The sequence below is a fragment of the Ranitomeya imitator genome, chromosome 7 (assembly GCF_032444005.1).
Source record: "Ranitomeya imitator isolate aRanImi1 chromosome 7, aRanImi1.pri, whole genome shotgun sequence".
NCBI classification, from domain to species: domain Eukaryota; kingdom Metazoa; phylum Chordata; class Amphibia; order Anura; family Dendrobatidae; genus Ranitomeya; species Ranitomeya imitator.
In genome coordinates, this window is record NC_091288.1 from 66,606,603 (window position 1) to 66,628,495 (window position 21,893).

The 21,893-nt window shown below is 41.7% G+C and overlaps 1 protein-coding gene across 2 annotated transcripts in view; it reads right to left on the bottom strand.

The window, feature by feature from the left end:
- The window catches only part of SPAG16 (sperm associated antigen 16), a 1,289,960-nt gene that overhangs the window by 528,227 nt on the left and 739,840 nt on the right, over positions 1–21,893 (bottom strand). For both annotated transcript variants that reach the window (XM_069733408.1, XM_069733409.1), the window contains exon 12: positions 11,613–11,798. In XM_069733408.1, the coding sequence (XP_069589509.1) occupies positions 11,613–11,798 (186 nt within the window). The remainder of the gene's footprint in view (positions 1–11,612; positions 11,799–21,893) is intronic.

Sequence of the window (21,893 nt, forward strand, 5' to 3'; positions counted from 1 at the left end):
TTCGGGACTGCTCTGCTGGATGACGCAACATGCAGCCTGCTATCTAGATGTAGCAGAGCCGAGTGTGAGGTGACATCCGGCTCTCCTTTACTTTTCTGCAGCAAATACGCTGCAAGAAAAGTCAACCTTGCGTATTTGCAGTGTTTTTTCACCATCCATTCAAGTCAATGGGTAACAAACGCTGAGAAAATGCTGAAAGAAGTGATATGCTCTATGTCCAAAAAATGCAGCAAAGCACAAAATACTGATCATACAAAAAACCAATGTGTGTGCATGACATTCCTGAAATCTCATAGGCTTTGCTGGTATTGTAAAAAGCAGCTGAAAATTAGCATAAAAAACGCAGCAAAAAAACGCTGCAAAAACACCCAGTGTGAACATACCGAAGGACTATTTTTCCTACCCCAACAATATCAAGGCTTAAAAGGAATCGGACACCAGGTTTTAGTTACCCCAAATGAGAGCAGTATAATATAGGGGCACAGACGCTGATTCCACTGATGTGTCACTTACTGAGCCACTTGCTGTTATTTTGATAAAATCCCGGTTTTATCTGCTTCAGGTCTTCCAGTTCTCTGAATATTGAGCTCTGTATAACCCCACCCACATCACTGAGTGGAAGCCTTCTGCCTATGCACAGTGTACACAGAAAGCTGACACTCATTGGTAGGGGCGGGGATATACACAGCTCATGAATATGAAGGACAATCTAGCAGCAGACTTATTAGTCCTCTAGTGATAATCTCATGCTGATAAAACAATGATTTTATAAAAACTACAGCAAGCAGCCCAGTAAGTGACAAACTGTTGGAATCAGGGTCTCTGCCTCTACATTATGTTGCTGTCAGATAAAGGTGGGAAAACCTGAAGACAGATTTCCTTTAATCCTAAGAATAATGAATTTCTTTGACTGCAAAGGCAGACATAAACTACAGCCAATAGTGATAGAAATAAAGAAAACAATTATCATCAGGTAACTGCAACACATACCGAGAAAAACGCAAGCCCCCATAAAGAAGATAGATGCCTGGAGGTCCTTACACCATATATGACTAAGATCAAGAGAAGTACATACACTTCAGACATGTTTTGATTGAATCTTTAGGTTGCCTGTCAACTCTGAAAACTTCATTGAAAAGATGAAGACTCTTAGATATATGTGTCTGATGATTCCCCAAGTAATATAAAAATGAAGTAGACTTGGAGCAGAAAAGTCATCACCCTAGACCTGATGTTTATTCCCAGCTATGATTTTCCCAGACAGTAAATTCCGAATCAAGCAGCAATCACAGCTAAAAATATTTGATATTTCGATTTTCACCATTTCCCTTGTTCCTTAGACCTTATACCAATTTTATTATTAACCTTTATTGCACATTTATACATCTACAGTATGTACAATTGTCTGCGTGACTTCTCTGCCTCGTGTAGCTGCAGCTTTTAAAATTAAGCTGAAAAACGGTTTCCATGAAGTTGAGCTGAATTATGCAGTAGTCCATTCCAGATCAGACATTTAGCATCATTTAGTTTTATGTATATCCTCTTCTGGCGTCTGCCAGACCGTATTCATAATCATAATGTTCTCATATATTAGTCATCGGCCCAGTTTACACCATATACTGTATTTCCTACAAGGGTTTATCAGGAACCATTTTGTAAAAAAAACAAAAGTTCAGCTGTGGTCAAAAGTTTTAAGGCTTACACAAATTTTGGTTTTTGCAAAGTTTGCCACAGCAGTTTTCTTAGCGGCCAATTTGGATTACCTTTAGGATTCTTATGAAGAGTGATCAGATGAAGTGCAAAAAAATTTCAAAGCCTTTCCATGTGAGTCAGCAGCTTTCAGTCACCTAGGTGTGCCCTGAGTGGCTACAGTCACCGCTGAGCTCACAGCGAGGGGTGGTTGTAAGTGCACCCCAACACTTTGGAGCTCACTCTACATACATCTGTGCAAAGCAAGGTGTAAAAATGGCCAGGGTGTGCTTACAGCCCCTGCTAGCAATGCTGTGAGCCATGATGGTAGCAGCTCTGGTAAAGCCTCTATGACTGAAAGCCAGTGGCTCACAGAAGGGATAAAGTTCATTTTCTCAAGGTAGCCACACTTTCAGTATGGTAGCCGGACAGCATTGTAATTCTTCTAACTTGCAGATTATCCCTACATCTAAAAACAATTCACTGAAAAAAACGACTAAAAATCAATAAAAACATCACTGAAAGAGAGAAAAAGCAGCCATTCACACGTAATGGTGTGAATGACACCCTATGCAATACTATGCAGCCAACCACGGATGTTTGTTGGGTTAGTAAGTGGTTGTTTTCAGTGTGTTGCACCTGTGCTGCCCCTGCCTTTATCATAGGTGACACGCTGCATCCTGTTTGTACATTTTTGTCTGGACTTGGTATTGCAAGTATGGCTGCTTTTCTCTCTTTAAGTGATGTTTTTTTTTAACCCTACAGGGTAACAGTGTTTAGAACCACGACAAATTCCCTTTAATCACAAAAAAGCCCTTCAAAGAGAGTGGTTCAATCACTGTGAAGAAGACTTCAGGATGCCCCAAAATGTACAACTTCCATTACCGTCTCCTAAAGAGGATTCAGCTATGGTAAGAGTCCAGCACCAGTGCAGAGCTTGCTCAGGAATGGCAGCAGGCAGTTATCAGTGTGTAAGCATGCACAGTGAGGCAATGGCTAGCCTGGTGTCAAGAAGGGCAGCAACAAAGCCACTTCTCTCCAAGAAAAATATCAAGTCCATTCAGGAGAAAGGACATTTATTTGCTATGATGAAGTCTCCTTCAGGCACTTTGGGACATCTGGAACAATGATTTTCCAGAGAAGAAAAGGTGAGCACTACCATTATTCCTGTATAATGTCAAAAGCATCCTGAGACCATTCATGTTTTGGATTGCTTTCCATCCAATGAAGTGGGCTCAAGCACAATTATGTCTAGGAACACTGCCATTAATAAAGAATGGGCTCTAAATGTCCTCCAAAATCAACTTCTCCCAGTGATTCAGGAGCGATTTGATGATGAACTATGCTTTTTCCAGCATGATGGAGACCATCTCACAAGGCCAAAGTGATAACTAAGTGGCTTGGTGAAGACAACAATGACATTTTGGCTTTTTGTCGAGGAAACTCAATCACCTTGAGAACCTTTGGTCAATCTTCAAAACAAGCGTGAACAAACAAAAACAGAGAAAAACTCCAAAATCTGAAAATAATTGAGCAGAAAACAAAATTTGTGTTGATTTTAGGAAGCCTACTTTATTTCTCATCCAATATCAGAATATTATAGGTAGTACTGAAAGGTGAAGCATTTGGCTAAATTCTGGTGTTGGTCAGGAAAAGAGGAGTACGGTATTTGTAGGAGCAATCTATTGGTTTTTGTGCACTACCGGATAATGGTATCTTGAAAAGCCACGTATGGGGCCATGTACTTGGGTCCTGATGGGGGCTCAGCAGTTAATGCCCTCACATTGTCCTTCCTACAGAATATCATTGGCTTTTACTACCTTTGAAGAATTGTCAGATCATAGTCGTTGTGATGGGTGATGAGTGATTGCTTTCAAGCAAGAGAAGAAAAAGAAAATAAAGTTTGACCTAAAGCCAGAAAAGTGAAACAGGAATTCAGTGATAATGCCAAAAAGAAGCCAAATCTACCTCTTTGTTCAGACTCTGTTCTGGTCAATCAGTCATCCTGGATCTGAATCATGTACAATATAAACGAGATTTCAGTTTTGGGCAAATTCTTTTTTCTGTTTTGCTGCATGGAATCCCATTTATTAGCTACTAGATGGTGGCCTGATTGTAACGTATCGGGTATTCTGGAATATTCATGTAGTTTATTTATGAAGTTTTCAGAATAATGCAATTTATACACAGGATTCGGCCGGCCGTGACCAATTAGCAAAGCGTAGTTCAAATTCCGCACCAATTCGCAGGCGGACTGCGCCTGTCGCTGATTGTTCGTGGTCGGGTGTAACCAATCAGTGAAGCCAGGGCCGGCTCCAGGCTTTTGAGGGCCCCGGGCGAAAGAGTCTCAGTGGGCCCTCCTCTTTAACATGATACATGATGTAACTCTTTTACATGATGCACAGATACAGCAGAGAAATATAGCACAACCAAGAAGCATATAACACGGCTCAAGTAGTATATAGCACAGTCACGTAGTATATAGCACAGCCACGTAGTATATAGCACAGCCACATAGTATATAGCACAGCCACATAGTATATAACAGAGTAACGTAGTATATTGCCCAGCCACTTAGTATATAGCACTGCCCACGTAGTAAATAGCACAGACACGTAGTATATTGCCCAGCCACGTAGTATATTGCTCAGCCACGTAGTATATTGCCTAGCCACGTAGTATATAGCACAAACAGGTAGTATATAGCACAGACACGTAGTATATTGCGCCGCCACGTAATATATTGCACAGCCACATAGTATATTGCACAGCCACGTAATATATTGCACAGCCACATAGTATTTAGCACAGCCATGTAGTATATAGCACAGAGACGTAGTACATAACACTGCCCATGCAGTATATAACACAGGCCACGTAGTATAGAGCACATCATTGTAGTATATTGCCCAGCCACGTAATATATACCACAGCCACATAGTATATAGCACAGCCACATAGTATATAGCACAAAGATGTAGTATATAACACAGCCCACGCAGTATCTAACACAGCCCACGTAGTATATAGCAATGTGGACACCATATCCCTGTTAAAAATAGAATTAAAATAAAAAATCTATATAATTGTCTAAGGGTCACTTCCGTCTTTCTGTCCTTCTGTCTGTCTGTCTGTCACGGATATTCATTGGTCGCGGCCTCTGTCTGTCATGGAATCCATGTTGCTGATTGGTCTCGCCAGCTGCCTGTCATGGCTGCCGCGACCAATCAGCGACGGCCACAGTCCGATTAGTCCCTTCCCCTGCAGACAGCGCCCGGCGCCCGCTCCATACTCCCCGCAGTCACTGCTCACACAGGGTTAATGCCAGCGGTAACGGACCGCGTTATGCCGTGGGCAACTCACTCCGTTACTGCCGCTATTAACCTGTGTGACTAAGTTTTAACTATCGAAGCTGCCTATGCAGCATCAATAGTAAAAACATCTAATGTTAAAAATGATTAAAAAAAATAAAAAATCATTATATACTCACCTTTTGCGACGCTCCGGCAGGTTCCGGTGCCAAGGATTGTATGGGAGAAGGACCTGCCATGACGTCACGGTCATGTGACCGTGACGTCATCACAGGCCCTGCGTGCCTGCGTGAGAAGGACCTGCCATGATGTCACGGTCATGTGACCGCGACGTCATCACAGGCCCTGCACGCCTGCGCGAGAAGGACCTGCCATGACGTCGCGGTCACATGACAAATTGGACAACAACTTTTGTAGTCCAATTTCTCCTGTTACCCTTGGGAAAATACAAAATTGGGGGCTAAAAAATAATTTTTGGGAAAAAAAAATTATTTTCACGGCTCTGCGTTATAAACTGTAGTGAAACACTTGGAGGTTCAAAGCTCTCACAACACATCTAGATAAGTTCCTTAGGGGGTCTATTTTCCAAAATGGTGTCACTTGTGGGTGGTTTCAATGTTTAGGCACAGTGGCTCTCCAAACGCGACATGGTGTCCCATCTCAATTCCAGTCAATTTTGCATTGAAAAGTCAAACGGCGCTCCTTCCCTTCCGAGCTCTGCCATGCACCCAAACAGTGGTTTACCCCCACATATGGGGTATCAGCGTACTCAGGACAAATTGCACAACAACTTTTGTGGTCCAATTTCTTTTCTTACCCTTGGGAAAATAAAAAATTTGGGCCAAAAAGATAATTTTTGTGAAAAAATATGATTTTTTATTTTTACGGCTCTGCATTATAATCTTCTGTGAAGCACTTGATGGGTCAAAGTGCTCACCACACATCTAGATAAGTTCCTTAGGGGGTCTTCTTTCCAAAATGGTGTCACGTTTGGAGGTTTCAATGTTTAGGCACATTAGGGGCTCTCCACATGCAACATGGCGTCCCAACTCAATTCCAGTCAATTTTGCATTGAAAAGTCAAACGGCGCTCCTTTCCTTACGAGCTCTGCCATGTGCCCAAACAGTGGTTTACCCCCACATATGGGGTATCAGCGTACTCAGGAAAAATTGTGCAACAACTCTTGGGGTCCATTTTCTCCTGTTATCCTTGGTAAAATAAAACAAATTGGAGCTGAAGTAAAGTTTTTGTGAAAAAAAGTTAAATGTTCATTTTTCTTTAAACATTCCAAAAATTCCTGTGAAACACCTGAAGGGTTAATAAACTTTTTGAATGTGGTATTGAGAATCTTGAGGGGTGTAGTTTTTAGAATGGTGTCACACTTGGGTATTTTCTATCATATAGACCCCTCAAAATGGCTTCAAATGTGATGTGGTCCCTAAAAAAAATGGTGTTGTAAAAATGAGAAATTGCTGGTCAACTTTTCACCCTTATAACTCTCTAACAAAAACAAATTTTGATTCCAAAATTGTGCTGTTGTAAAGTAAACATGTGGGAAATGTTACTTATTAAGTATTTTGTATGACATATCTCTGTGATTTAAGGGCATAAAAATTCAAATTTGGAAAATTGCAAAATTTTCTAAATTTTTTCCAAATTTCCATTTTTTCATAAATATACACAGGTAATATCAAAGAAATGTTACCACTATCATGAAGTACAATATGTCACTAGAAAACAATGTCAGAATCATCAGGATCCATTGAAGCGTTCCAGAGTTATAACCTCATAAAGGGACAGTGGTCAGAATTGTAAAAATTGGCCCGGTCATTAACATGCAAACCACCCTTGGGGGTAAAGGGGTTAAAGAGAGCCTGTAAGCACAAAATGAGTGTCCAAACTAAGTACAGCACCTTAAAACCTTCTTTATTTTAATATTTTAATGAGGTACTCGGTGCACCCTTGGCATGGCCAATTTGTTTGGTGCATCATCCCACCTATCTGCTCTACATGTATCTTCATCCTTTCTATTTTGATTGAACGCTTCGGCTCCTCTAAAGTTGCCCTGAACCACTTAGTCACTGTCATTTTGTGCTGACAGACTTCCTTTACAGGGAATCTGTCATCAAGTTTTTGCTACCTCATCTGAGAACAACATAATATAAGAAAAGAGACCCTGAATGCAGCGATGTATCACTTAGCTTACTGGGTGCAGCCGTTTTGACACAATCAGAATTTTTAGATGTATCATGTAGCAAAGCTCAGAACGCTAACTCGGCCTACACCACAGCTTTCTGTGTACTTTACTTATTGGCAGTGAGCTGCTCATAGTGGAGGAGGCGTGGTGGGAGCACTTGGAACAAGGGAGATAGTCTGGCCAGTGATAAACCCCTGGTGATAAAACATTCATTGTATGGAAACAGCAGCACACAGCCTAATTAGTGATAAATATGGAATCAGTGTCTCAGCTCCTACATCATTATGTCCTCCAAATACACAGCAAAAACATGCTGACAGATTCCGATTAAAGGGAACCTGTCATCTGATTTATGCTGCGCAATCCTCGAGTAGCATAAATCAGATCCTGGCTGTATGATTGTATCCGGGTACATATTTCTCTGAAATACTCAGATGTTTCAGGGAAGACATGGTTTAAAGATCCTGTCAGGGAGAATAGCAGGTGATGAGAATAGTCTATTTCTGCATAGCGAGGGATCGGTCAATCACCTCTAGCAGAGCTGGGAAAAGCCGGTCTGTGACTGCGCCAGACAAGTCTCGTCTCTAGCCAAATCTTCAAAGTATATTATCTCTTAAATGTTGGAAAATTTTGGAGAAAAATATACCCAGATGCAATCCTACAGCCAGGATCAGGGTTTGGGAATCAGGTGACAGGTTCCCTTTAAGTGCATAGAAAATACAAAGCAAACACAGTGCTTTCCAGCAATATGGGGTTAAAGATTTAAAAAACAAAGCACAATAGAGAAAATATCTTTTTTCCCCCTAAATTCCATGCAATGCACTCTCATTTCCATCGACTATGCTTTACAAAGACATATGGAAAACAAAACTGCCATTAACAGATTCCCACAAACAAGATGTGATCTAAAGTGATCAGACGACCAGAGAGATATTGTCAGGTCACTCTGGATCATGTAGTTCGTTAAGACTTGAGTTAGATTTTTCTCTTGTCCTCTTTGGAGTCATCAGAGGTTGCGGGGACATAAACAGCGGCTATGAACGGTTCTATGTTAGTATTCGGCAAGGATAGCCTGTTTCTCCATCAATCGTGAAAGGCAGCTTTAAAGTCACGCCACTATATGTATTGGTGAGATGCAGCCCTGGCAAGAAGTGGCATATTTGTTGTGAAGGAGCTGTGCGTTATCATACTATGAAATGAGCTCCTTGATGAAATACGACATTCTTTTCAGCTGCTGAGGAGAGAGATTACGCTCACTAAGGCAGTTATTTAGTGGCTATTTCTTATTTACTCTCTATCACGGCCTGTTGGAAGAGAGACAGTTGCCGGTACGGCAGTGATATGCTGCCGAGCACCTTTGGTATTTTAAAGTTTTATTATGTTTTCTCACAATCGTCCATTTGATGGATGACACTTACAAGCTCCCTTCTGAACGTCTTACTGAGAAGAAAGCGAGAGGAGAAAAAGGTCATTGTGGATTTGAGCCATTTTAACCTTTGCTGTCAGAAAGCGTGACACAGGCTCGCTACCTGTGATTGAGGCTACGATTGTGTCATTGGAGAAAAAGACCAAGGGATTTCCAATCGGTAGCCTCATCGCCCATCGAGGAACAAGGTATAAGTACGGAATTGTAACTAGAGCTCATATTAAAATAAGTTAGCTCAAAATGAAACTCTTGAAGGCAACGCAACCATGTGAGGTGGTGAAATAAATGGAACCAGGCACAGATCTTTCCTGCGTCCTTAAAAGTGATATCTGGGACTATATCATATTTTTACAAAGTGCTTAAGAACTAACAGGCTAGTTGTTAAATACCCGCCTGTTGTGTCCGGTGCCAAGCGGTCATAGACAGCTCCGTCGACGTCATGTCAACAGAGCAACAGCTTCTGCTCTTTCTCTCTATGTTGAGGGGGCATAACTGCTGACTTCATGCTGATTGACTGCTGGATCCCCGCTGCCTAACTGCAGGATGCCTGCTGTCGATCAGCATGACGCTGGCGAATACACCCATCCACAGAGCAGACCCGAAAAGAGGAATAGCTGCTCTGGTGACAATAAGCAGCTGAATCGCCGTCAGGAGCGATAAGTGACCACTCTGTGCTGGCACCAGGTAAAAAAAGCAGGTCGCTAGCAACTACCTACCTACCTGTTTCTTTTAGAGTCATAGTAAAATAAACTAAGAAATCCAGGACAACCTCTTTAACTTAGTTTACAGGTCTACTATTTTAGGCTGGGCCTACATGATGATTTTGCATGTAAAGAAGCTGCGGAGACACCATCACGTGTTTCTCGACGCAAGCAGTGAATAGCCAGGCCTTTCCCCGGGAAGGAACAACCACTGGAAGGGCAGCATCCTATGAAGGAAAGCCACCTATGCCAAGCATGGTATCCATCCACAGACAGCTGTTTCGGGGTTTTTGCCCCTCATCAGTGTGGAGTAGGAATCTGGCTATTAGGAGCAGTGCCTAGTAAAAAGGCTATAAAGGCACTGATGATTGGCCTCGGGGAGACCAAAACATCCAACACTGCGGAGACACCATCACGTGTTTCTCAATGCAGTGATTCCAGAACACTGCCCCCATCCCTTATGGGAAATATGCAGATGCATGTAAAGAAGCTGCGAAGACACCATCACGTGTTTCTCGACGCAAGCAGTGAATAGCCAGGCCTTTCACCGGGAAGGAACAACCACGGGAAAGACAGCATCCTATGAAGGAAAGCCACCTATGCCAAGCATGGTATCCATCCACAAGTCCATCCCGGGGAAAGGCCTGGCTATTCACTGCTTGCGTCGAGAAACACGTGATGTGTCTCCGCAGCTTCTTTACATGCATCTGCATATTTCCCATAAGGGATGGGGGCAGTGTTCTGGAATCACTGCATTGAGAAACACGTGATGGTGTCTCCGCGGTGTTGGATGTTTTGGTCTCCCCGAGGCCAATCATCTGTGCCTTTATAGCCTTTTTACTAGGCACTGCTCATTATAGCCAGATTCCTACTCCACACTGATGAGGGGCAAAAACCCCGAAACAGCTGTCTGTGGATGGATACCATGCTTGGCAAAGGTGGCTTTCCTTCATAGGATGCTGCCCTTCCCGTGGTTGTTCCTTCCCGGGGAAAGGCCTGGCTATTCACTGCTTGCGTCGAGAAACACGTGATGGTGTCTCCGCAGCTTCTTTACATGCATCTGCATATTTCCCATAAGGGATGGGGGCAGTGTTCTGGAATCACTGCGTTGAGAAACACGTGATGGTGTCTCCGCGGTGTTGGATGTTTTGGTCTCCCCGAGACCAATCATCTGTGCCTTTATATTACATGATGATTTTGGTCATGCCACAGGTCACAGACCAAAAATCACTGCATAATGCAAGTAAATAGGGTAGCACTGCAACCAGCATGGTATGTGACATGACAAGCTTGTCGCAATCACATACCTTGTGGGTCACAATGCAACAACCAGTCACTTGCAATAAGCTGTGACGTAGCAGCAACATACAGCGAATTTTGACCACACAACCAAAAGTGCAGTGCAGCACATGCCTTAGGGATTCATTCTTAATGTATCAGTAATGGTCGACACCAGTGTCGGACTGGGGTGCCAAAGGGCCCACCAGTAACATTGACTTTGGGACGGCCCACTTTTCACCAGCATACAAATATTACCCTCGTTCACAAATTAACCTATATAATAATAAACTAGCTAGTTTGGTTAATGAATGAGATGCTGCTTTTTCTGTACCGAGTGAATCAAGTGAATTATTGCCAAGTACTGCCCGTACAGGAGGATTGAGGGCCCACCGGGGATTGCCCTGTTACCCTATGGTGTCAAAGGAATCACTCAGTGGTGTCAAAGGAATCTGAAACAAGGCCGAAGTATAAATCTTAAGTGCCGCCTTTAGCATGTTACACCCTGGGATATTGAGGAGACCTTGATGTACAACCTACTATTGCAACTGTCTTCTTACATTTATTGGCAGGATCACATGTAGTAGTAGAATAAAGTTGGATGAGACATTTTTTTGGAGCTCCTAAAAAAAAGTCTAAAAAAACCTAATTTCTTATTGAGCATCAAGATATGAATGCAAAGATGATAATTCTACATTCCATTTTTAGAGAATGTAAAAATGTTTTTATCCAAACACCTGCAGCTAAAGGGAAAGATTCCTATAGCAGCATAATCGGAAAGTGATAATGTGGGCCAACAGATGGAGCTTCTCTCAATAATTGCTACTAAAAATACAGCGCAGCATAGGAAACATTAAAAACTCCATACTTTTGGCATTGAGTATTAAAGACTAGACATTTATAGAATGTCGCAAGGGATGCTATTTATATTGTATCCAGTGATGATATTAAAGCTATACAAGGAATGCATATGACAAAAATCAATTTTATAGGCCGAATATTAAAAATACCTGTTGAGATCCCATATTTTGCTGTTGTTATCCAGGGAACAAGAAGCCAGGAAATCTCCACACGTGTGCCAGGAGCAGCCCCAGACTGCGTGTGTATGTCCTTCCAATGTCAGGATACATTCTGACTTGGCAAAATCCCATATACGAACTGTTGAATCACCAGAACATGTTGCCAGCTTGGTGCCACTAAATGACAAACAAAGTAAAGGAGAAAAAGGTCAACATTTAGGACAGAATATGAGACGTATACGCTGACATCATGTGCACGTTTTCTATATCTGGCAAAATAATATATTCACCACTAGCGTTGAGCAGATCTGGCATTTTAATTTGCCAAATTGTTTGGATTTTCCCAAGAAATTTGACTCGCGGTGAAACGAATATTCCAAACCCCAGAACATAAGGAACATAATAAAAAAAACAACTTATACTCATCTTACCATTTACCTCTCTGGCCCTTCTGCTCCTGAACCCCACCAGTCTGGTTCTTGATGCATCTCATCACTACCACTTTAGCTGAAATCCTGGGTCTCTTCACACTAGGCCAGGGCTTGTGGCTTTTGCAAATGCACACAAAACATCATGGCACATATCAGGCCAATTTGACCATGTGCGCAGATGGGCAAATCTGTACCAGGCCTCATCTGAGGTGGAAGTTCCAGCCTAGTATGACGAATGACGAGGGCTGGTCAGTGACAGTAATAAGAAGATGCAATGAAGACCAGATGGGGATGTGGACAAGCAAACAGCCTGAAAAGGAGAGTGGTAAGGTGTGTATATGTGTTTTTGTTTAATTTTTAACCCAATGATAGTCCTTTATGGTTCACTAAAACGGTGGCCAGCAGACCAATGCTTTGCTAAATACGCATAGAAGCAAATTGCAAAAATAATCAGCATTTTAACGAATGCAAATTTTGGTAAAAGTTCAAGTGGAATCCAATTCCACGCTAAATTATTTTCTAATTTCTATTAACTATTCTTCTAAGCAAATAATAGAAATATCTCTCTATTATGCGGTTAAACCATCTAGTTTTCCAAGAGAATTTACTTGGAAGAAGTGCCATTACTGAGGCATGTTACTGTCACGGGGCTACAGCGACCGAGAGGTCCCAGAGAACCGCAGCGCTCTGCGCCTCATTCACACACGATGAACAGAAGCTCTTCTCCTGAATTCTGACCTGGCTGTCTTGTGCCAGCAGGGCAGGAGCTAAATCTTGTTGTTGAAGTTGCTGAGAGCTGGTCTCTCAGCTGAATTGGTTTTTGTAATCTCTGCTCCTATATAGACTCAGCTTTGACTACAACTGTTGTCAGTGATCAGTTCTGCTGCCTGGCTTGAAATGGGAAGGAGCGTGGAGTTAGGAGCTTGGAGGTTTGTTTTGGTTGCATGTTAAACCTGTTTTCCTTCCTAGTTTTTTCCCCCCTCTTCCCTTCTCTGTGTTTCCTCTGTGGTTGTGTGAGCATTTGGTGAGTTTGAGATTTTTGTTACTTTGTCTGAATACCATGTTTACTTGTCATATTAATACACTGGTGCAGTCCTCCTCCCTGGGGGGAGAGGGGGCCACTGATAGGGCCTGCACAGGAGATAGGGATACGCTAGCGGCTCAGGCCTCCTAACCATTATAGGTACCCCTGAGATAAGGGAAAGTCAGGGCCGCATTATAGGGACAGGTGCGGGTCCCAGTAAGCCATCCTGCCCCTTTATCGCCATAAACGGCGTGACAGTTACTGAAAGTTTTTTGGGCCAGTACTTACTTCAAGTCCTAGTACACTGTGTCTCCATATTGCTGATGTCTTTATTAACTCTTATCCATCAGCACAACTTATTTTCTATTCTGCTCACCCCTTAGTTATCTGCAACCTGAATTCTCTACTCTCTCTGAGAGCATAAATGTTTTACCCTCTCTCCATACTCTGCTTTTGCTTTGTTGTGCACAAACCGTTCCCTGCTGCTATCTCTACCACTGAGAGAAGGGGTAGAGCAGAAACTTGTCAAAACCAGAAACAAAGCTCTGATGGATTTGTGTCAGTATCTGAAGATCAGCCAGATCAATGACACAATTTGCATCAGCAAAATTCAGTGTAAAAGTCTACGTAACCTATAATGTATACTTTTTGAGGTGGGATCGGAGAGCCTGGAAGGCTGTTACGAATCCTTGTAAAGTACACCATCGGCCAGTAAACCATTAATCAAATGCTTCCATATTTAAAAAAATAGGTTACAAGTGTATACAGTTTTAACTACATGACACAAGATTATATCGATTTCGTACTATAACAAATTGTATAACACAGTTCAAGAAAGGTTAAGGACAGACACATCTGAATATACAGAAATACTTCCTATGCCAGATCTTACAAGATTCAGAACACAGAGTAATTTATGATACAGATTAGAAAATAAATTTAGTTTCATTCAAGTGCTAAAGGAAATCAAAATGGCAAAAGGGCAAAAGCACACCCTTGGTTAAAGGGGCTATCCAGTACTACAAATAATTTTTTTACTGTGGGTCTAAGAAATTACAGGCAATAAGTTGCTAACTACCTGCTGGTTCTGCATAGCACAGATCTCTGCCTGCGCAGAGTTGTTACTGACCGCTCCTGCTGGCGATCCTGCTGCTTACGCTGATGTCACATAGACAGAGCAGAAGCTTCTCTTCAGCTCTGTTCTGTTGATGGGGCATGACTGCCAATGCCTGCTGATTGACAGCCGGCTCCCCGCTACTAACTGTGGGAAGTCAGATGCCAATCAGCATGAGGCTGACAGTCACGCCCAATCAACACAGCAGCCTGGAAGACGAAAAGCTGCTCTGTTGACGTGGAGCAGGTGAATCGCCGGCAGGAGCGGTCAGTGACTTCTCTGAGCCGGCACTTGACAGAACTAGTTAGCAACCATCTGCTTGTTACTTTTTTTTAGCTCAAAGTTAAAAAAAATTAAGCTTGAGATAATCCCTTTAAGTTTGGAGGATTCTATTGGTTCATTTATTATTTTCAGATATTGTGAGATGCAGGGGATGAGAATTTAGTGTCAGTTATAAGAGAGTAACAACCAAAGGACAATAGGAAACAAAATATTTGGAGATGTCTGAAACCCTACAGTCCTGGTACAAGTTATTCTTCAATTATTCTTTCATATGCTTTTCTTTTAATTAATACTTGCTTTAAGCTAATACTATGAGATGAAAGAGCATATGAAGCAATGTAAAATAAAATGAAATGAAAGATAAAATTGCCTATCTTCTTGTTGCAAGCAAACTTAATTTCATATTCAACTATTGTTGCTTCTATTTGATGTGTTTTATTACAAAAAGAAACATTGATTCATTTCAGTTACAGAGCAGCAGATGGCCATGGAAGTCAAGCATCTCTGCAACATTTATTTTAGCTGTAATGTGATTGTTCTGCCTCATTCTTTTGGCAAAGCTGACCTGCCCATTAAACGCACAACAGCTCACATGCACATAGGCATCATCAAAGCCATCTAGTGCTCCTTGGTATAACAACAAGTCGCAACAATGAGGTTCCTTTCTCAAATTATTATGTTTTTGAAAAAATGTATTGTCAGCCATGATGATGATTGTGGCATTTTTTAAATTTCTACAATTGTCAGTGCCAATCAAATGCCAAATGCCATGAATTTATGAAAGATTTAACCGTGATATCATCAGCTTGTGAAAAGGTCGAAGTGATGTTCATATCTTAATAAATGACCTTATGTTGCTAGGGTATACCATCTGTTGATGACGGAGTCTAATCGCCATGAGCCCACAACATGTTTGGGGGTTGTTGTGTGTGTTGTGCCATGTGAAGGGTGAGAATCTGCCTCCGAGCCCAGATCCTGGTACCAGGGTATGGACTTTATGAGACAGGGGATCATCGGCCATGTACTACTGCCACCCACTTTGGATAACCTGCTGGATTAGAGGAACTATTCTAAGGACCACTGTCTCCAGAGTGGAACTGTTGGGCCCTTGGCCAACACTGACTTTGGAGGCCCACCTGCATACAAATATTATACTACCCTCGTTCACAAATTTACCTATATCTCAATATAATAATAAACTGGGTAGTTTGATTAATGAATGATGAGATGCTGCTTTTTTTTTATACAGAATCAATTGAATTATGCCAAGTACTGCCCATACAGTGGGGTTGGGGGCCCAGATCTGCACAGGGGCCCACCGGGGGATTCCCCTGTTACCCTATTGGCCAGTCCGGGCCTGAGTGTCTCATCTTCTTTGACATTGGATAACTGGGTGGCACCACCAGATTGGTTCCTGTTGCTGTATTATTGACTCTGGGGAATGATTTGTTGTTTGGCGGAATATTCTCAAAGTGACACAATAAAGTCACGGTGTATGAATACTTTTTCAAGGCACTGTAATTTGTTCTTCTAATATAGAACAAAAAAAAACAGAATTGCTAATGCTGATGTGAACCTAGCTTTAGTGATACCTGACTTGGAAATATTCAAGATGTCTAATAATTATCTTTTTTAAACCAGTTTTATAGTGTAGGATATGATATAAATACACACCTGTACTTTGTATCTCCCCCACCTCATTGTAGATTGTAAGCTCTCACGAGCAGGGTCGTCTTATTTTGCTTTAATTATTGTATTGTTAACGTTGTTACTTATGACTTTTGTGTTTCAAACTGTTAAACTGTAAAGCGCTGCGGAATATGTTGGCGCTATATAAATAAAGATTATTATTATTATTATTATTATGATGCGGATTAAGTCTCATGGGTCGATGCAGTGTGTCCATTCTGGTGCTAATCTTGACTTTTGGAGTATAAAGGGTATGAACACTTTTGTTATTGCAAGCTGGTTAGTCACTACGAAAAGTTAGCACTCCAGGAATCAATATTTGCAGATATTCCGTTCTTCTTGGAATGATCACATGAGACATATGTGTTAATAATAATAATGTGTGCAACCTGTAAAGTGCTGCGGAATATGTTAGCGCTATATGAAAAATAAAGATTATTATTAATAATAATACTAACACAAGTTAATTCAGCAGTTAAACGTGAGCTTCCTTTGTACTGGCATTAGCTGTTTAACATTCTGTCAAATGCTCCACAGTAGAAACGGTCTCTTTTTATCTCTTTTTAGTAACAGTCAATGCTGATAAAATGGCAATTTCCAGTCTGTTGCGAAGAAGTATCTTGCAGAATTTAAAATGTCATGAAGCAAATCTCTAATTTGGCCACAAAGAGATCCTCCCATTGTCAGCAAGATGTGGCAGTAATTTATGGGATACCTAATACTACTGTCTCAGAAACTCTCCGACATCTGTTCTTTGTGCATACTTGCAAGAATGAAAATCAGGTGTATGCAGCACGTCTACAAAAATATCTTTGTGTGTGCTAATACGTACACAGAACTGCAATATCTCTAGATGCTACAATAAACCGTCAGGTATCTGAACTTGCCCCTTATTACTGCTGTATCTGCTGCACTTTCATTGCAAACAATTAGTGATGAGAGAATATACTCGTTACTCGAGATTTCCCGAGAATAATCGGGGGTCCTTCGAGTATTTTTTAGTGCTCGGAGATTTAGTTTTTCTTGCCGCAGCTGAATGTTTTACATCTGTTAGCCGACATGTGGGGGTTGCCTGGTTGCTAGGGAATCCCCACATGTACTTATGCTGGCTAACAGATGTAAATCATTCAGCTGCGGCAAGAAAAACTAAATCTCCGAGCACTAAAAAAATACTCGGAGCACCCCCGATTATTCTCGGGAAATCTCGAGTAACGAGTATATTCGCTCATCACTACAAACGATGTGAGGTGACACAAGAGCAATTTTGTTGGGTAATTTCTGGGACTTGTGGTGGCATCCATACAGCTTGTGGTTTACTAATCTGGCACATTTCATCTAAATAACTTTTTGCTGTAAGCTTTTGGTGGAGCCACACTCTAGCTTTGTTACTATCCTGGCCTGCTGCTTATTATCTACCTTGCATACTCTATTCCAGGGGGTTTAGTTCCTGACTTCTGTAGCCGTCGGCAGACTGACGAAGGTCCATGATAGACCGAAACGTTTATACAAACTGCAAAATAAAATTTTCTGAACAAAAATCTATTAAGCTGAGTGCCAAGTTTTATTATTACTATGTGTGATTTGGGTAACCTACTTGAGCACCTTCACAGTAGTGCCACGGAATATTCTATATAGTTCCTGAAATTGGCTTGTTTTACTGTTTAACCAACTGCCTCACAATTCTGTTCTTGACACATTGACCTCATGGTAAAGACTCAACTGGATGACCTTTCTCTCTGCTAGCTGGCTCCACCGTCCAGCAGCCATGGTGCAGATGTAACACAGCGTCCCCTGCGAAAGTCAAGAGCCCTGTGAAAGTGTAAAGTCCAGGGTTCCCCTGAGACCTGGTGAATCAAGTGGCTTGTGCAAAGTCTATCTGTGGCAGCCCAATTAAGATCGGTTGTTCTACCATGAGCAGAGCTTCACTACATAGATCTATTTTTGTGGTATTTTAATAGTGTGCCGCCTGTCTGGTGTTAAATGGGTTTTTCTTGACTTTGATCCTTATCATTATCAAATTAATGAGGTTATAAATCCCAGCTCCACAACTGATTAGTCGGCTGAAGGAGCGCCAGCCTTCAAATATCTAACATCAACAAAGGGCAGCAGATCCAGGAGATAGGAGCGAAGCTCAGGATACCCGGAACATATGTGTAACAAGAAGTATTTCATAACATAAAGATGCACAACTCAATATTCCACCACAGGGATAATAAATAATATGTCAAATCACAGAAATAATAAACACTGATATTGTCACATCTCCACCAGAAATTGCTCCGGCAACTTCATGTTCTGTCACCATGTGCCACCATAGGTGCTGCGGGTGGCGCTGGTCACAGACTGATGTGACAGTACAAGCATGATAAACAATAGCGTTCCTTTATGTGCTAGAGTAGCACTCGGGTACTGTCAGGTCATCGGATTCAGGGGTAACTGCAAATTCTGCAACTGATACAGTTACTTTCTTCCCACTCTTGTTGGGCCTCCCAGTCCTACACCTTGCATCTAAACAAGTTACCGTATATATAAATTTGTTGGTTTTCTCCATCACAGTTACCGTATGTCTATAACTAGATTTTTATAACCCTGCACTGGGCAGCAGAAGTTTGGTATTACGTGTTCTTACATTTTGCAGCTAGAGTCGAGTCTGTGCTGATATCCTATTTATTTTATAATAGCCCCACTTATAAGACGTTCTAATAGAAATCATTGCCATAAGTGAATAGTTAAAAGCTGAATAGACCACAGGATATGTAGGATTTCTGTTAAAACGGCAGCAGTCGAAAAGAAGAACCTGAGGTTGGCAATTGTTAGGATCGTCGAAATAAGAATGCAAGATCATAACTATGTAACTAGAGAAAAAAAAGCCCTGGCAAGACACCGCACTGGGACTGTAAGGATTAATATTGCAAAGACAAGAACTACACATAGATCACATATTGCTCTCAACGGGCATGTTCCTTTATGCATGAAAAACATTAAATATGCAGGTAAAATGATACTTTTCTTCATCACTATTTCATATATTTGCTTCTATCACCGTTACTTTTCCATGTTCTCTTTGGCGTCTCCAGAGAAAAGCAATGTTGTTGTTTTTCCTTCACTAAAAGAATGGGGGGTGTGGACACATTTATGGCAACCATTTTTAGGAATTTTTCTCATCTACTGCATGTTTGTTTATAAAGATTCATTAAAAAATCCCCAGATATAAAGTAAACTTCTGTTGTGCAAAAAGCACTTCTATAAGCACACACATGCAATACAGAAAGAAACAATATGTCCATCTTTACAACCACATTTTGCATTTCTCCAATGCATGTAAAAATAAAAAAAATGGAAGCAACTTTGCAAATAATCTTCATTGAACACATCCTACTGTTTTGTGTCAATAGCCGCTATTCAAATCTTAGTTTCTTCACAATCGCAGTGAAGAAATACACATTGATACAGTGGCTGTTATAGACGGGGAGGACAGAAAAGTCAGTCCTTCTAAATACCGTTTACCTAATTATAACAATTTCCATACGATCTCCTTAAAAATTCCAGCAAAGATTTTCAAAAACTATTGCTGGCATTTATTGAGAACAGAAAGACAGTCTTTGTGATGTGATATGCGCACCCCTGGAGTGTTATGTAGCGATGCAACATGCATAGCCCTAGAGAGTTATGTAGTGACGCAACATGCACAGCCCCAGAGTGTTATGTAGTAATGCAACATGCACAGCCCTAGAGTGTTATGTAGTGATGCAACATGCGCAGCCCTAGAGTGTTATGTAGTGATGCAACATGCACAGCCCTAGAGTGTTATGTAGTGACGCAACATGCACAGCCCTAGAGTGTTATGTAGTGATGCAACATGCACAGCCCTAGAGTGTTATGTAGTGATGCAACATGCGCAGCCCTAGAGTGTTATGTAGTGATGCAACATGCGCAGCCCTAGAGTGTTATGTAGTAATGCAACATGCGCAGCCCTAGAGTGTTATGTAGTAATGCAACATGCGCAGCCCTAGAGTGTTATGTAGTGATGCAACATGCACAGCCCTAGAGTGTTATGTAGTGATGCAACATGCACAGCCCTAGAGTGTTATGTAGTGATGCAACATGCACAGCCCCAGAGTGGTATGTAGTGATGCAACATGCGCAGCCCTAGAGTGGTATGTAGTGATGCAACATGCGCAGACCTAGAGTGTTATGTAGTAATGCAACATGCGCAGCCCTAGAGTGTTATGTAGTAATGCAACATGCGCAGCCCTAGAGTGTTATGTAGTGATGCAACATGCACAGCCCTAGAGTGTTATGTAGTGATGCAACATGCACAGCCCTAGAGTGTTATGTAGTGATGCAACATGCACAGCCCCAGAGTGGTATGTAGTGATGCAACATGCGCAGCCCTAGAGTGGTATGTAGTGATGCAACATGCACAGCCCTAGAGTGGTATGTAGCCTTAGGAAGTCAGATATCAAAGACTATGAGGCTGCCGTCACACTAGCAGTATTTGGTCAGTATTTTACATCAGTATTTGTAAGCCAAAACCAGGAGTGGAAAAAATAGAGGAAAAGTATAATAGAAACATGTCACCACTTCTGCATTTATCACCCACTCCTGGTTTTGGCTTACAAATACTGATGTAAAATACTGACCAAATACTGCTAGTGTGACGGCAGCCTTATACTGTATTGTGAGGAGCAGTCATACCATTAGTGCAACGTGTGCAGTTGCACAGGGGACCAGGATATTAGGAGGAATATTTTCACCTACAATGTAGGAGGCAATGTAGATTTTGATGCGCTACTGGACTGCTAAGGGCCCATTTACTTTTCTTGCACACGGGGCCTCTTCTGTCTGTGTCTGCCACTGCTGTATGTAGCAAAAACAGAAAAACTGACCAACATATCAAAACAGAATAAGACAAGTCTAAACAGGTGCAAGCCGTCTTGACTATTCAATATAACCAAGGAAAGACAGCTACACTCCGAAACGCTATAATATTTCAAACATTGAATATATGAAATTGGAACTGCATTACTGCTATAGAAAATATGTTAAAAAATTAATGTACTTACTACTTAGTGCACAAATTGAACATTTCATGAGAGCCCACCAGGCGCTTCAAGGCGTCCCTTTTGATAGAACCCTAACCTTATATGCATCTCCCGGACTGAAAGTCTACAAATCTAAAGGGCAGGCAGGGTCCAGCTCTAATTATAAACACCTTAGGGTGCTTTCACATTGCATTTCGCTATGTGATTGTGGTCCCGTCAAGGCTTACGTCCAAACCCCCCACGTAAAATGAGATGTTGACGTATGCACAGAGGGGGCAATGGACTATAATGGTGCCAAACACGTGCTCTGCCATATATGTTTTTTGGGGGTATTCGTCTACTTGAGGCAGACACTCAAACATAGTAGACTGCATCTGGGTGTCAGCCTCCAGTAGGTGTACTCACTCGAAAATGATGCACGGCAGAGCACACGTTAGCTCAGCCAGCACCATTATAGTCTAGGGCCCTGTAGGCGCATATGTTCAAATTCTGTTTTGCGGGAGAGTTCAGACTTATGCCCTGATGGGGCAACCGAGAGAGTAACTAAATGCAGTGTAAAAGCACCATTAGGATGATGGGAGGACAACAGGTTTTGGTATATGTTTAAAACTTAAGATGCTTACATAAAATAAGCAGATGTATTTCAATAGATTAAAACCACTAATTGGGTGATTCCTGAAGGTGTTT